At 41.4% G+C, this 16,993-nt stretch overlaps 1 protein-coding gene across 1 annotated transcript; it reads left to right on the top strand.

Moving 5' to 3' along the window:
• Positions 1–1,064: 1,064 nt before the first annotated feature.
• PPIF (peptidylprolyl isomerase F) lies at positions 1,065–15,515 on the top strand (the record flags this gene model as incomplete). The annotated part of the gene is made up of 6 exons (XM_082269551.1): positions 1,065–1,242; positions 8,374–8,404; positions 9,717–9,805; positions 11,439–11,535; positions 12,771–12,846; positions 15,380–15,515. The coding sequence occupies exons 1-6, from the start codon at positions 1,075–1,077 to the stop codon at positions 15,513–15,515; spliced, it is 597 nt and encodes a 198-aa protein (XP_082125677.1). The 5' UTR covers positions 1,065–1,074.
• Positions 15,516–16,993: the final 1,478 nt, after the last annotated feature.

The following is a 16,993-nucleotide window of genomic DNA, read 5'->3' as shown; positions in this document are numbered from 1 at the left end:
AATGGTGCCCACTATTATGGACAGGTACAGGGAGGTAGAGGTGTATAACCATGAATGCTGCCCACTATTATGGACAGGTATAGGAAGGTAGAGGTGTATAACCATGAATGGTGCCCACTATTATGGACAGGTACAGGGAGGTAGAGGTGTATAACCATGAATGGTGCCCACTATTATGGACAGGTACAGGGAGGTAGAGGTGTATAACCATGAATGGTGCCCACTATTATGGACAGGTACAGGGAGGTAGAGGTGTATAACCATGAATGGTGCCCACTATTATGGACAGGTATAGGAAGGTAGAGGTGTATAACCATGAATGGTGCCCACTATTATGGACAGGTACAGGGAGGTAGAGGTGTATAACCATGAATAGTGCCCACTATTATGGACAGATATAGGAAGGTAGAGGTGTATAAACCATGAATGGTGCCCACTATTATGGACAGGTATAGGAAGGTAGAGGTGTATAACCATGAATGGTGCCCACTATTATGGACAGGTACAGGGAGGTAGAGGTGTATAACCATGAATGGTGCCCACTATTATGGACAGGTATAGGAAGGTAGAGGTGTATAACCATGAATGGTGCCCACTATTATGGACAGGTATAGGAAGGTAGAGGTGTATAACCATGAATGGTGCCCACTATTATGGACATGGAGGTAAAAGCCAAGCAGGACTCCATTGACACTGAGGAAATCCTTTAGTGCATGCTCACAAGTGTTCCACTTTCCCCTCATGTGGCGGCCATGACATACAGACATTAGAACATTGGCTCCAGATGAGACATGAGAATTGAATGTGCTCTACTTACTGTCCATCCTCAATGTACAGCACACAGCTACAATGTACAGCACACAGTGACACAGCTACAATGTACAGCACACAGCTACAATGTACAGCACACAGTCACAGTTACAATGTACCCGGCACGTTTCATGTGCACCATGCTGAGATATGTGGCGGAATTCCTCCTGGAAGTCCCTGCACTTCCTCCTGCGGCCGTCGGTGTCGCTGTGCGCTGTGTGTATATATGGTGTGGAGGTCAGTCTATGGACACACACATACACCATGCTGGCTCTATCTAGTAGGCTGATCCTCCGGGGCTGCCGGGCCGGTACCGGCTCACTCACTGTATGGAGAGGCTGCAGCTCCTCCGAGGACTCTGCTAAGGGGAACCCGCTGGTCTACCTGGATGTCACGGCGGATAACAAGCCTCTGGGGCGGATCGTGTTGGAGGTGAGATGTGTGTTATGTAGGTGACATGTTGGCAGTGCTCGGTGCAGGAAGTCATGTTTGTATACACAGGGGGGCAACCGACCAATCAGATCTGCTGTCACTTCCAGGGAAGCCTTGTTGCTTCTCGGTACTCAGTCTGCCCTGCCACTAGGGGGCTCTACTACCAGGGGCATCATCATTATTTATTGTTATTGATTGCCCACCTGCTGCTGGTGTGACCACTTTGTGTCTGGCTGCATTGTTGACTTTCTTGTATATACATTTGTGTATATATATATATATATATGGTTTATTATTATTATTACTACCAAATATTGTGGTGTGTTTTTGTTTTCTTTTGTTACAGAGGCTGATTGTAGGAGATCTGATGTCAGTAGTAGGGGGATCTGTACAGGCTGATTGTAGGAGATCTGATGTCAGTAGTACAGAGATCTGATGTCAGTAGTAGGGGGATCTGTACAGGCTGATTATAGGAGATCTGATGTCAGTAGTACAGGCTGATTGTAGGAGATCTGATGTCAGTAGCACAGGGATCTGTACAGGCTGATTGTAGGAGATCTGATGTCAGTAGTATGGGGGGATCTGTACAGGCTGATTGTAGGAGATCTGATGTCAGTAGTACAGAGATCTGATGTCAGTAGTAGGGGGATCTGTACAGGCTGATTGTAGGAGATCTGATGTCAGTAGTAGGGGGATCTGTACAGGCTGATTGTAGGAGATCTGATGTCAGTAGTAGGGGGATCTGTACAGGCTGATTGTAGGAGATCTGATGTCAGTAGTAGGGGGATCTGTACAGGCTGATTGTAGGAGATCTGATGTCAGTAGTAGGGGGATCTGTACAGGCTGATTGTAGGAGATCTGATGTCAGTAGTACAGTGGGATCTGTACAGGCTGATTGTAGGAGATCTGATGTCAGTAGTACAGTGGGATCTGTACAGGCTGATTGTAGGAGATCTGATGTCAGTAGTACAGAGATCTGTACAGGCTGATTGTAGGAGATCTGATGTCAGTAGTACAGTGGGATCTGTACAGGCTGATTGTAGGAGATCTGATGTCAGTAGTAGGGGGATCTGTACAGGCTGATTGTAGGAGATCTGATGTCAGTAGTACAGTGATCTGTACAGGCTGATTGTAGGAGATCTGATGTCAGTAGTACAGTGATCTGTACAGGCTGATTGTAGGAGATCTGATGTCAGTAGTACAGTGATCTGTACAGGCTGATTGTAGGAGATCTGATGTCAGTAGTACAGTGATCTGTACAGGCTGATTGTAGGAGATCTGATTCAAACTGAAGGAGACTGATCTTGGCTAATGGCCTGTAATCTGAAAATCGTACGAAAAATAGCGCATTCAAAGCGATCATACCATAATCTGATCATTAGTACACAGCTTTTGAGAACCAATCAGGACAATTGATCCGATTTTAGTATCCGGATGGTTAGGCAAGAAACTTTTTTTTTTTTTTTTTTTTTTTTTTTTTTTTTTTTTTTTTCTCGTACGATTCTTGATCAATCAGTACAGTTGGAATTCAAAAATCCACTACAACACTTTCACTTTTATTCTGTCATATGAGAATTTTCGTCACTTTAGTAAACTCCTAATTATCGATATGAGATTGGCATGCAGGAAAAAAACCAGATGATCACATTTATCCGATTATTCTCATTGTGTGTAGCAGGCATGAGTTGGTACAGTATAAGCAGGCTATGATCATAGTAAATCCTTCATAGGGATGAGAGATTTTTTTGGTGTCATGTGACTGGTGTGGAGTGAGAGGTTGGTGTACTGCTAACATCTGATGTAACGTGTTCTCAAGGTCATGGTGCGTGTTGTCTGAACTGGGCATGTGCTTTTTCTTGGAAACACTATGTGTACAGTGACCCCAGCAAGGTGACCTTAGTGGTGGTGTGTTAGACTCTGATAGTCTGTAGACTTCCTGCCTGAAGGGAACTTGCTGGCTGGTTGTTTCCTAGTACTTGTATTTCTATAAGCTGGTGTTCAGAAGTAGTTTCTGTAAGTTCCTGCACACCCATCACTATTTTACAGTCTACTGAAAGTTACAGCTTTTCTCCTCTGTTTTCACCTGGTGATCTGGCCAGTAACACACCGTCTGTATTAAAGTGTCTCCACTCTGGATGAAGGCGCAATAGAGACACCTTTTGGACAGCAGCATTGTCAGTTTGGAGGGGGGTGTTTACCTTTTACAGTAGATACATTAATTAAGGCCCCTTTTCACACGGGCTTTCCGATCCGGTCCGCCTGTCAGTTTCTCAGGCGGACCTGATCGGATGCTCTATGGAGTGGCGGATGTCAGCGGTGACATCTCTGCTGCGATCCGATCCTGTCTGTGAAATCCACACGGATGGAGGATGAAATTGGACAGGGGGTCCTTTTTTCATCTGATTTCCCATAGAGGAGAGCAGGGATCTGACCGCTCCATCTCTGCAAAGTAAGCGGAGATGGAGCTTTCATCTGCCTGCACAGCGGGTATCGGCGGATCGATCCCCGCTGAGAAAATGGAGTCCATCGGGCGCATTGCCTGTGTAAAAGGGGCCTAAAGGAAAACTAGCTCACACTTTTTAAGCTATTATAACAATTGTGTTTGCTTTTGGGATAAAGGGTTTATACCTAAATAAAAGTTGTAAATGGTTTTCCTCAACCCTCTAACTTACATGTGCAGGACAGCTTGTTCTGTTGAAAAACAACAGACCTACTGGCAGAATCTCCAGATGAGAAATAAGAAAGAAAGCCTAAAAAGGAAACCAATGCAGTCACCACATATAAGGATTGGTGAGCTGCAATATAATGTTTGCTATTGGGTTTAATATCACTTGAAGTGGTAATGATGTATTTTGTAGCTTAGCATGATGAGCTGTGGTCAGTTTATTGGCCTAGTCATTTAATGAAAAGCCACTTTGGGAGTTAGCTACTTGTCAACCCACATACTGTCATGGTGTGTACACGTGTCTGTTTGTTATTACAGAGATGACGTATCATTCATAGTTATTAAAACAGAACTTCACCAAGGAAGTTACACTTTTCCTCCTTTCCCCCTCCTCTAAACCCTTTTGAGGTGTTTTTTATTTATTATTTTCTTGGTAGTAGGTACCTAATTCTGGTGGGTACTCCCTCCACTTTGGCTTAGGTTGCCCAGGCTTCCCACATCTAAGATGGTGGCAAGATCATTCCTCCAATACTGAGAAATGATTTGGCCGGGTTTGTTGGATGAAGGAAAGCAACAAGTTGAAGGACACATAGCATGGTAAAGGTGACCTAAAGACCAGGCAGAGGTTTCCCCACCTGTTCTCAGGGCATTATCCACCAGTCTAAGGTCATGCTTACAGGTCTGTTGCTTTCAGTCAGTTCAAACAACCAAACGCACATCCACTATATTAGCAAAAGTATTGGGACGCCTGCCTTTACACGCACATTAATGGCATCCCAGTCTTAGTCTGTAGGGTTCAATATTGAGTTAGCCCACCTTTTGCATCTATAACAGCTTCAACTCTTCTGGGAAGGCTGTCCACAAGTTTTAGGAGTCTGTCTATCGGGTTGAGGTCAGGACTTCGTGCAGGCCAGTTAAGTTCCTCCACCCCAAACTCGCTCATCCGTGTCTTTATGGACCTTGCTTTGTGCACTGGTCCAAATCATTTGATGGAGGGGGGATTATGGTTTGGGGTTGTTCTTTAGGGGTTAGGCTTGGCCCTTAGTTCCAGTCAGGAGAACTCTTCAGGCGTCCGCATACCAAGACATTTTGGAGCATTTCATGCTCCCAATTTTGTGGAAACAGTTTGGGGATGGCTCCTTTCTGTTCCAACATGACTGAGCACCAGTGCACAAACCAAGGTCCATAAAGACATGGATGAGCGAGTTTGGGGTGGAGGGACAGAGTCCTTGACTGGCCCGCCCAGAGTCCTGGCCTCAACCCAATAGAACACCTTTGGGATGAATTAGAGTGGAGACTGCGAGCCAGGCCTTCTTGTCCAACATCAGTGCCTGACAAATGCGCTTCTGGAAGAATGGTCAAACATTCCCATAGACACACTCCTAAACCTTGTGGACAGCCTTCCCAGAAGAGTTGAAGCTGCAAAGGGTGGGTCAACTCAAGTTCCCAATTTTCTTTATTTTTTCATTATACTTTAACAAATTTAAAGTGTATTTGAACTCTTAGAGTGTGTGTTATAAATATGTTTTTCTGTTCTCAGATGAATAAGGGGCTTAGAGAGCTGGGGGTAAAGAAACTGCAGGTCACTGATTTTCCCAGTGAATGGCTGTGCAATTGTAGGGGGGTTGTCGATGTCAGCAGAAGTCTTGGCCATTGGAGGACAGGCAGGCTGAAAGCTGACCCTACTGAGCTAGATGTGCTCTCATGCCTAGCCTGGTCAGTTTGAAGTAGGAGAACAGGGGGGGCTAACAGGATCATTTTAGATCTTTCACACAAGGGAAGCAATGCAAAGAGAACATATCTGTGTATCCATTAGTGTGAATTAGTCCCATCTGATGGAGGATCCGATTATTTCCTACCTTCTTCCAAACTCGAATCCAAAAATCTGGTATTAACTAGCATATTGCCTACAAGCATATCTGATAAAAGTTTATCTGATGTGCATTTATTTACAGACAAGGTGTAATACAGAAAGCCTGGTAGCTGTAGCAGGTAGTCATCAGTGTTGTGGGTGTGTAGAGTGATACTTCAAGATGAACTTCCCTCTTGAGTCAGCATTTTTATCACCTGATAGACCTGGATTGGAAAACCTTGGGACTTGATCCAACAAAAACATTTTATCTTTTTAAGGAAATGTTTTGGAATTATAATTATTGAATCATCATTACCCATGCTGCATCTAAGTGACAGTTCCACTTTTCTTTTCGTTCAGTCTTCATACAGAATTGGCATCTCCCTGATTGTCTAGATTAGCTTTGCAATAAAATAAGGTGTGCTTGTCTATGACATGCTGAGGAGGATAAAAAAATGCTTTGCAATGGCTGAAAGCTTGTTCAGCAGTGTCTGGGTGCATTTGGTCTAGCTGTGTTTACACAAAATGGAAAAATTGATTGTTCAAAATGAGATTGCGACTATGCATCTTCTAAATCTCGTTCAAAAATCGCTTCCCTGTGTGTCATATCAGTTGAACGGGTAGCTGACTGTAGATCGATTATTTCAATCAGAAGAGAGCGATCAGAAAAGACGCTGACCATTTATTGAAGCGTGTATGGACATCATTAGACAGAACTTGAAAGGTGACGCAGTCTGTTCACACTTGTGTCATTTTATGCTTGACAATACACAACAAATAGGATTACCATTATTTGGTGGGATGGGGAGGAGGTAATCCTGGTTCCCTCCTTCCTTTTTTTATTTTATTATATATCTCTATCTCGTATAAGCCGAGTTTTTCAGCATGTTTTTTTTTTATTCTGAAAAAGCCCCCCTCGGCATATACTCGAGTCACTGGCTCACTTACCTTTTAAAAATGGCGCCAACACATCACCGCGCATGCTCCGTCTGCCCGGGAATAGCCGAATGTATACAGGCTTTCTTGAGCATTGGCGGCGCATGCGCGGTGACATGTTGGCACTGGGCGGCGCCATTTAATAAATGTAAGGCGCCTCACTGTCAGGTAAGTGAGACTCCTCCGCAGCCCCTGCATTTCCTCATTCAGTACTGCGGGCATGGTACAGGACATGCTCCTGTACCATGCCTGCAGCACTGCATCTCCTGTACCATCTCCTGTACCATGCCCACAGCCCTGCGTCTTCTGTACCATGCCCGCAGCCCCAGTTTTGTGTCTCGTGGTTGTCCAGTGGCTGCTGCATTTACCACCCTAGGCTTATACTCGAGTCAATAAGTTTTTTTTCCCACTCTTTTGTGGTAAAATTAGTTGCCTCGGCTTATATTCGGGTCGGCTTATACTCAATTTTATATATATATATATATATATATATATATATATATATATATATATATATATATATATATATATATATATATATATATATATATATATATATATATATATATAAATTATTATTTTTTTTTTTTTTTTCATGTGTGTATGTAATATCCAATGGCTTCCACCACACACAAATCGGGGATAAAAAATGGGCCCGGGTGCACAGCAGAGACTGCAGCACATATAAACCAAGAGAGCGGCACTAACAGGTATTGAAACGTAAACGCACAATGACGGTTTAATCAATGTTTTGACGAGGCACAAGCACGTCTTCCTGAGGAAGACGAGCTTGTGCCTTCTCAAAACATTGATTAATATTGTCATTGTGCATTTACCTTTCAAGACCCGTGAGTGCTGCTCTTCTTCTTCCTTTTTTTTTTTTTTTTTTTTTTTTTTTTGGTTTATATGTATATCTACAAAAAAAAAAAAAAAAAAAATTATATATATATATATATATATATATATATATATAGTGTGTGTGTGTATACATAATGTGTGCCATTTCGGTTTAAATAATGAATGATCTGTCAGCAGAATAAATGATCTCTTGATCGAGCTCTCCTATTATCCGGTGGCTGTGGCCCAGTAACGTTTGTGCTCAGTAAACAACCCTTTTTCTTCTTTCATGTGACAAGTCCTGCAGACATTGCAGGGAACGTGGTACTTCCTGTTAGTGACGGGACTGGGTATACCACAGACAGTTTAGATCTCTCTGGGCAAACCTCCAAAATTTATAGAACTTTTTATCCAATTCCTGAAGTAGAGCTGGAGGTAAAACAATCAATAGGAGAATGCAGCACATCATGGCTTATTGAAAGCTGTAGGAAATGGGACAAGAAGTCATGTTCAAACATGCTCTGACATTCTCAATGTTTATAACTTCTGCATCCACGTTCTCATAATCCCAAGACACAGAACTCCATATTGCTGATGTAAATGTCTACTTTCTTCTATCAGAACATAAGAGATGTATATTTTCTTCTATCTCTGATTTATTCAAAAGTGCATTCATTCTTGTATTGCTGCTGTATGTATGCATACATTCTTATATAAATGGGGTGCTTGGAAATGTAGTTAATCAATTAAAAAGAAGACTAATTTAAATCTTAACAGTAGTTTGTATTCCTAATACTTACATTTTATATATATATATAATATAATTTTTATTGTTTTTCAGTTGAGAAATGATGTGGTGCCAAAAACTGCAGGTAAGTGCTTATTAACCACTTCAATACCCGACAGTTTCACCTGATTCTTGCCCAGGACAGTTTTCGTTTTTGTTCTTCTTTTTGTGGTATTTGATGACCGCTATTGTGTGTTTTCTTTTTTTTTTTCCTGTATTGTATAACAAAAAAATATCGGCTCACTTCTTCATAGAAACCAATCGGCTTCCTGGTTTTATTGCCAAAGTTTAAGTGAACCAACTGAGTTTAGAAGCTGATTGGTTTCTAAGCAGCAGTTAGCCTGATGTTGCACTCCATCTTTAGTAAAAAAAAAAAAAAAAAAAAAAAAACCCATATGACAAGTGACTGGTGACAGTATGTGTTTAACTTTTTTTTTTTATTTTTTACATTTTTTTTTTTTTTTTCATACTGTTTCCAGAGCAGTACAGTGACACTACCGTTGCTTATTACAGTGCTAATCGCAGTAGAAGCATAAATCCTAACACTCTGGCATCCATTCATGTGCCGTTGTGTACTATTGTGATAACTATGATTGGCCATAGCTATCACAGGGTACAGGTCTGCTGTGATTGTTCACAGTGATAACATGGTACAGGGGCAATCACAGAGATCACAATGGAACACAATGTCTATAAATAACAAGCTATTGTTTACAACTGACATATGACTGCTGTGATTGGTCACAGAAATCACATGGTACCAGGGTCAGGCATAGTGGCCCAGTACAAAGATCTGTGGTTATAAAGTTATAAATATCCCTAGATTTGAGATGACACAGAACCTTTTTTAATTTAAGATTTCTTAATATCTGCACTCATGCTTTAAGTTTTCACACTTAATAGTCTGTGATTGAGTCTCTCATTTAATTTGTCAGCAATTGGGATAACTTGCCAGTTGTCTATGGAATACATTCCTTCTGTGTATGCTATATTGCAGAGACCTTGTCTTATTTTCTTTGACTGAAAATGGACAACATATGCAGGTGCATGTGCTTGTCAGCACTTATGTTGCTTTATGCCAATTTCAAATCTAATAAACTCTTTTGGATTAAAATAATGATTAAAAGGTTGGCACTGTGACCTTGCAAGTCGGCTCTTGGGTTCAATTCCCAGCAGAGAGCTGGTCTGCATGGTATTTTCTTCCAATGGTTGTGTTTCCTCTGAAACTTTTAGGTTTCTACCAAAAAAAAAAAAGTAATTTTTGTTACTTTCTTCTAGAAATTTCTTGTCCGGTACTGTTACTTGCACATTTTAGATTTGCCCAGACGTGTTGTATTGTACAAAAAAAAAATAGTTTTCTAGTTTTAAAACTTGTGTTTTAATTGTTCCTCTTACAGAAAATTTCCGATTGTTATGCACTGGAGAAAAGGGCTTTGGTTATAAAGGATCCACTTTCCACAGAATAATTCCTGAATTCATGTGCCAGGTATGTGAGTCTCGGGCAGCAGTGATCATCTAGGACAGGGGTCTCCAAACTTTCTATACAAAGGGCTAGTTTACTGAGCTTCAGATTTTGGGGGGCTGGACCGTGGCCAATGGGAGTAGAAAATGTCCTGGCATCAGTGGGATGGAAGAGAGTCCCATCTTTGGTGGGGGGTTATTAATATCCCATCATTGGGGAGGGGGGGTGTCGATGATGGGCGTAATAGTGCCCCATCATTGGTGTCAGTAGGAAAGATAGTGCCAGTGGAAGAAATAGTGCCCCATCATTGGTGTCTGTGGGAGGAATAGTGCCCCAATGGAGCTAAATGGATATATGTTTAACTAGATGGATCAGCTCTGCAGCCTATCTGTGTGTTTTCTGACAGTGGGGAAGGATTTTCCCATCCACCTTGAATTTGTGGATGGGGGAGTTCAGTGTTTTTTTTTTTTTTTTTGTTTTTTTTTAACCTATCAGTGGGTCAAAATAAAAATAAATGGCCTGTGTATGGGTAGCTTTATTGGCAGCACTGTACAAAACAATAGAGAATTAGCTCGAAGTGTTTCCTTCTCATAGTTTAAGGGTTTTTCTGAAGGTTAATATCAATATTCAAATTATTTTTCAGTAGACTTTTTTAAAAGTGGACCTGTCTTAATCCAAAAAAAAAAAAAAAATCTTTACCGTGTATCGCAGGCATACTCTGGTGTTTTTAACCTACTCATCCCATGCCTGTTCAGCACCCAGTACCTGGTGGATCCCATACAAACCACCTCTGCATCCTCAGGTGCCAAGTTAGGGCTTGTTGTTGGACTTGTTGGGGGGCGGGCATTAAACTCGTATAGTTGAGCTGCATCTTTAAAACCCCCTAATTGCGCCCCCCCCCTTAAGCTGCAAAGGTAGTAGATGGTGTTCACAGGCCATGGTTGCAAAGCTTTATGCCCATGGCAAAAACTATTGCTCCTGTCACGTTTGGCGGACAGTAACACCAAACATAACCCATTAAACCAAATAAGGATGCACCACAATTGCCCCTAAATGTGTGCAATGCAGGTGGCTGTGTAGCATTGGTATGCCATTTATAGGGGTAAAACAAGCAGTGAAAAGAGGCATCATATCGCCTCCTCACCACCTGTCGCACACCTCTGAAAAGCAGTACTAACATGGATCACTTTTCAGACTGCAACAATTTAGCTAAACATCTAAACTTAGTCTTGGGGAACTGAAAGAGGCCTCCTATACACTGGAAGGGAGGAAAGTTTCATTATTATATTATTGTTGTATATCTTTTTTACTTGATATTTTGTCCCGGTTCACACTAGGGCGACCTGTGAGGCGACCTGGTCGCCTCACAGGTCGCCGCAGGTCGCCTCCCATAGGGAAGCTGCGGACCCGTTCTAATAGGAGCGACACAAGTCGCTCCGACCTAGAAAAAAGGTCTGGAGCTTCTTTGGTGCGACCAGGAGGCGACCGCCATAGACTTCAATGTTATGAAGTCCGTGGCGGCCGCTCCGAGGTCGCGGTGCGAAGTAGCGTCACCCCTATGTGAACGGGGCCTTACTGTATCTGTTTGGCTATATAATTCCACAAATTTCAAGATTTAAACCCTTTTGGGGCTTTTTTTTTTTTTTTCCCCTCATAGGGTGGAGATTTCACGAATCACAATGGAACTGGAGGAAAATCCATTTATGGAAGTCGCTTCCCTGATGAAAACTTCGTACTAAAACATACAGGGCCAGGTAAGGCCATCTTTTTCATGCACAAAGCAGTATGTATGACAGACCTCAAATGCTTTGCATGGGTTCCTCCACCATCCTAAAATGAGGAATTAAGCTGGATACACACTATACAACTTTTGTTGTTAAGATTTCCTTTAGATTTACCTTAAACTATGTAGTGCAGGGGCCTGACTGATTGCATACAAATTGAAAGTGTTTTAGATTCGACCTCGTATTATATGGTTTTGGTAAATCTAAAGGAAACAATCTAAAGACAATTGTATAGTGTGTATGGCCCATAATTCTGTTATTTTTGGGTTTATTTTTGGGATATTTTTAATAGACTGAATACCTAAGCGAAGAAGGTTCCACTGCACTATGCACTAGTTCGTTGGTGGGATTTTTGGTTTCTTTTTAGTCCCTGCTCATTATAACCTTCTGGGTTATACTTTCTCTTTTGGTCCCTAGTTTAGAATATATGGCTCTACAATACTGTGCGGTGTAATACCAGCGGTCCTAGATGTGTAAGTAGCTAATGCGGTGAAATGGAAAAGTTTTTTCAGTGCCCAACCTATTATCCTACAATAAGTGATGATGCTTTTATTTTAGGGATGTGTGATGGGATGAGACGTGGGACTGCTTCTCTGTGCTTAGAAATGTTTATTGTACTTTTGGCACTTTTCCACTGCAAGTACCGGCTTGGCCCGGTTTGCTTTTCCACTGCTGGTACCGCATGGTACGGTGTTGGAACGGTTTGGTACGGTATGGTTTGCTTTTCCACTAAAGTAGTACTAAAGTTAAGTGGGTGGGATAACAACGATTCTCTGACCAATCAGTTGTTAGTAGTGACTGCATGCAAAGGATCTTATCTAATTCTCCCATCCTGCATATCTCAACACTTTATTTTTTTATTATTTAAAGTGCTTGTAAATTTAGTAGGTAATGATAAATTGAGATGTAGCTTGCACCAAATTCCGTAATATTGCTCATGTGCAGCTGTGTCTGCCATCCTGGCCATTTGGACAACAGATCCACTTTTTTGCTCCAGAATACTTTTTGCGCTGGATATTGTTTTTATACCCAATCCAAAATTTCTCTGCCAGTTTACCGCTCATCACTACCGATTTTGATTTCGGTATGTGTATTGTGTATATGTTTTCCTATACATACATATGGTTGTGGTGTGTTTTTTTTTTTTTTTATTTGCACAACTGTTTTCTGTTTTTAATGTGGGGTGTTTTTTTTATTTTATTTAGGCATCCTCTCAATGGCTAATGCAGGACAAAACACAAATGGTTCCCAGTTCTTTATCTGCACAACAAAAACTGAATGGTGAGTGTTTATTTAAGCCGCAGAGTATAAAAGAATGAAAATCAAAACGTGCATCTTGGCAGTCTAAAAAAAACATAAACCTACAGTGCATTCATAAAGTATTCAGACCCCTTTTTTCAATTGTGTTATGTTGCAGCCTAATACTACAGTTGTTTTAAATTCAATTTTTTTTTTTTCCATTAATCTGTACTCGGTATCCCATAATGAAGTGAAAAGGGAAAAAAAAATAATTTTATACAGCGTTGCATGATAGAGCAATTGGCAGTTAAATTAGCGCAGTGCAGTATACCAAAATATGGCCTACTCATGAAGAGAGCAAACTCTTCCCGGAGCTTAAGTGGTTGATAAACTCACACTTTTTATTTATTTTTTTTTTTTTTTTCATAAATTTAGGCTAAAATTTATTCTTCGACATGCTTTGATTAAAAGGAGAAAAAAAAATCCCAAGAAATGTGTATTATTTAGACTGTAGGAAAGTTATAGCATCTACAAACTATGGTGTGTATTTGCAAATGTATCAATCCGGATGTGCAGAATCTACATTTCTTAGCCCTTTTTATTGTCATGACATCACAAATACCCCTAAATTACCCCTGTTTGGAAAGTAGACCATCTAAAATATTTAGTAAGAGGCATTACAAGGTATTTTTTTTTTTTTTTTTTTTTTTATACATGCCGTCACTAGCTCAGTATAGCGTCGTGATATCGCAGTGATCAGGGACACTGACTGGTGACGGCATGATTTTAAAAAAAAAAAAAAAAAAAAGTTAAATCATCACTGCACCCCTCCACCGATCTGGGCTTTATGGCAGACAGAAGCCTCTCCTCAGTGCAAAACACATGAAGCCTGCTTGGAGTTTGCATTAAAGCACCCGAAGGACTCTCAGACTGTGAGGTACAAGATTCTCCAGTCTGATGAAACGAAGATTGAACTGTTTGGCCTCAATTCTAAACATTTTGTTTAGAGAAAACCAGTACTGCTTATCTGTACCTGCTTACTACCAGTGAAGCATGGTGGTGGCAGAATCATGTTATAGGGGTGTTTTCAGCAGCAGGGACTGGGAGACTGGGTGCGGTTGAGGGAAAGATGAGCAAAGAACAGAGCTATCCTCATTGGAAACCTGTTACACAGCGCTCAGCACCCCGCAAACTGGGCTGAAAGTTCCCCTTACAACAAGACCACTATCCTAAGCACACAGCCAAGACCACACAGGAGTGGCTTGAGGGCAACTGGAGAGATCTAAAAATGGCGGTCCTCCCACGGTCCCCATCCAACCTGACTGAAAAGAAGAGAATTTTCCAAGAAGAATGGCAATCCAGGTGTGCAAAGTTTGTCACATCATACCCAAAAAGATTTGAGGCTGTAATTCCTGCCAAAGGTGCTTAAACAATGTACTGAGTACAGGGTCTGAATACTTCAGTATATGTGATATTTCAGTTTTTTTTTCTTTTTAATAATTTCAGACATTTTCTAAAATTCTGTTTTCCCTTTGTCACTATGGGGTACCGAGTGTAGCCTAATGAGAAAGGAAAAAAAAATAATATAAACAACTGTAGTATCAGGCTGCAACATAACAGCCCCCTCAAAAAGTGAAGAGGGGGTAAGAATAGTTTTAGAATTGTGCTGTATAATAATAATTGAGCACTTTTTTAAGGTTTATTAACGATATAAAAATTGACACGTTATACTGTATATGTTACTATCACATCCATGCCCTATGCGTTTTATAATTAAATATGGGTCTGTGAGAGTAACTTGCCAGCACAACAAAAGTTTATCTGGTTTCTGAAGACTGGCATCTCTCTACATTTTTAGGGGCAGAGGGATGTCTTTTGGATATAAAAATATAAATTTTTTTAGACCTAGATGTTTTTTATTGAAGTATATATTTCTGTAGGCACCATTTGCATGTTTATTATGTTGCAAAAAACCAACAGTTTTCCATCTTGTATACTTTTTGTAAATGTAATGTTTTATGCCTCGTACACACGCAACGATTGTTGGCCATAAATTTTCGGCTTGTTAGTATGATGCTTCCGACAACCGACTGCAACTTTTCGGCCAAACAAAATCTGGTGTGCAGGCTATAAAATTTTTGTTGGCCGTCAACACAACGGCCGATTTTCCGTCAGTCAGTACAGATTTCGGCAGACAAAAGTCAGATGAGCAAGACTGGGCATGCTCAGAGAAGAAAAAACACACGGAAAGTAAACCATCACATGACATCACTTCTGAAGTTGGTTGTTGTTGGCCGAAAAAATTTGTGTGCAGTCTAGACACATTCCAACCAACACAACAACACTGGACAAAAGACGGCCGATCGGTCGGCCGATAATCGTTGCGTGTGTACGAGGCTTTAGTCTTCAGAGCTGAATTTTGAGAGGAAAGATGGGATGGTTGGAGAGGTATATTGAACACTGGAATGTTTTTGTTGTGGCTTTTCGTTTGATCTACAAATCACTGTTGCATATTTTAAGCAAGGCTAATTAATATATTGCTCTACAGTTGGTAATTTTTTTTTTTTAACCCTAGGCTGGATAATAAGCACGTGGTATTTGGCTATGTGAAAGAGGGCTACGATGTAGTGAAGAAAATTGAAGGATGTGGACAGAAGAGTGGTCGTCCTACTAAGAAGATTGTGATTGCAGATTGCGGAGAACTTTCTTGATCCTCCTTTCTTTAAAAATGTCTTGCAGCTGTGAATTTCCTGTCCCCATCTGAGCAAACAATGTCACTTATCAGGGTCCGATAAATGTGATTTCTGCTCTCAGAGCCATAAATGAACCCATTTAAAGGGAAAAAGACTAACCTTGGTACTACATTGTTTACCTCTTCCATAAAATGACTTTGCTCATTGCTTGTAAACCGAAAGTGATGGCAGCCAACACTGATCAAAACTACTGGAATGTCGGATAATTTTACACTGGATAAACGTGGCTGTGCTTGCATTATCATTTAATGGCTTTTTTTCACAAATTGTTGGACAGGCTGGATAGCATGGATTGCATAGAAATATTCCTCTAATGTGTAAGCCAATGCCAGTAGTACCTTTCCCTTACTGGATGACGAACAACTAAACTGTCATACTATGTTTTTTGTAATAACTGTGATTAGCTGTAATAAGTAGAACATTATAAAGGTGTTTTTGATTGGCTGTACATTGGGTTACCCGGCCAGGTGCTAAATCTGTGCAGTAGCATAACGTAAAGAAACCCTGCTGCAGAGGGGTCACCACTAAAGTTTTCCTTGATAATTTGTGAGCCTTCATCTGGCCATGTGAGAAATTTGAGTTCACTTAGAGCTAGAGCTGCACGATTCTGGATAAAATGAGAAGCACGATTTTTTTGCTTAGAATAAAGATCAGGATTCTCGGCGTATATATAAATGTTTGGGGGTTCTAAGTAGTTTTCTAGCAAAAAATACTGATTTTTGACTTGTAAGAAACAAATGTCAGAAACAGGTTTAGTCTTTAAGCCCCGGTTCACACTTGTGCGTGTGCGGGGTTCGCATGTAATGTCGGAGCGCACTGCTCCGACATTACATGCGATCAGCTGTGCGGTGCGAGTTTAGCCATACAAACTGTATGGCTAAATTCGCATCGCTCCCGCAGCAAACACGCACAGGAGGCATTTTTGCAGCCGCATCAGGATCGGATCGCACAGCGGTTCACACTTGTGCGATCCGATCCTGTGCGAACTGCACGATCGCACTGCGATATGCGATCAAACTGGGGGTGTCGTTAAGATTACATTGACACCCCCAGCGTATCGCATATGGCAGTGTGAACTGCCGGGGGTGCGTGTGCGATGCGGGAACAGGCTGCGAGTTCGCAGCCTTCCCGCATCGCATCAGTGTGAACCGGACCTAAGAGGTTAAACTGCCCTCACTTAGACAGAAGTTCATTTCTTTGATCTAAGAGCCGGTTCACACTGAGGCGATCCGACTTTGGGGGGCGACCTGTGAAGTCTTGTGCACCGTGACCTCGGCGTGACTTGCAGGGACTTCACATAATGGAAGTCTATGCAGGTCGCCCCAAAGTAGTACAGGACCCTTTTTTCTAAGTCGGAGCGACTTGTGTCGCTCCTATTAGAACGGGTCCTGTACTACTCAATGGACTGCGACCGACCGCGACTTGTCAGGCTGACA

Source organism: Pelophylax lessonae (assembly GCF_965119305.1).
Source record: "Pelophylax lessonae genome assembly, chromosome: 9".
Taxonomy (NCBI): Eukaryota; Metazoa; Chordata; class Amphibia; order Anura; family Ranidae; genus Pelophylax; species Pelophylax lessonae.
Note: the sequence above shows the minus strand (reverse complement) of the source record. Positions and strands in the feature narration are given on the sequence as shown.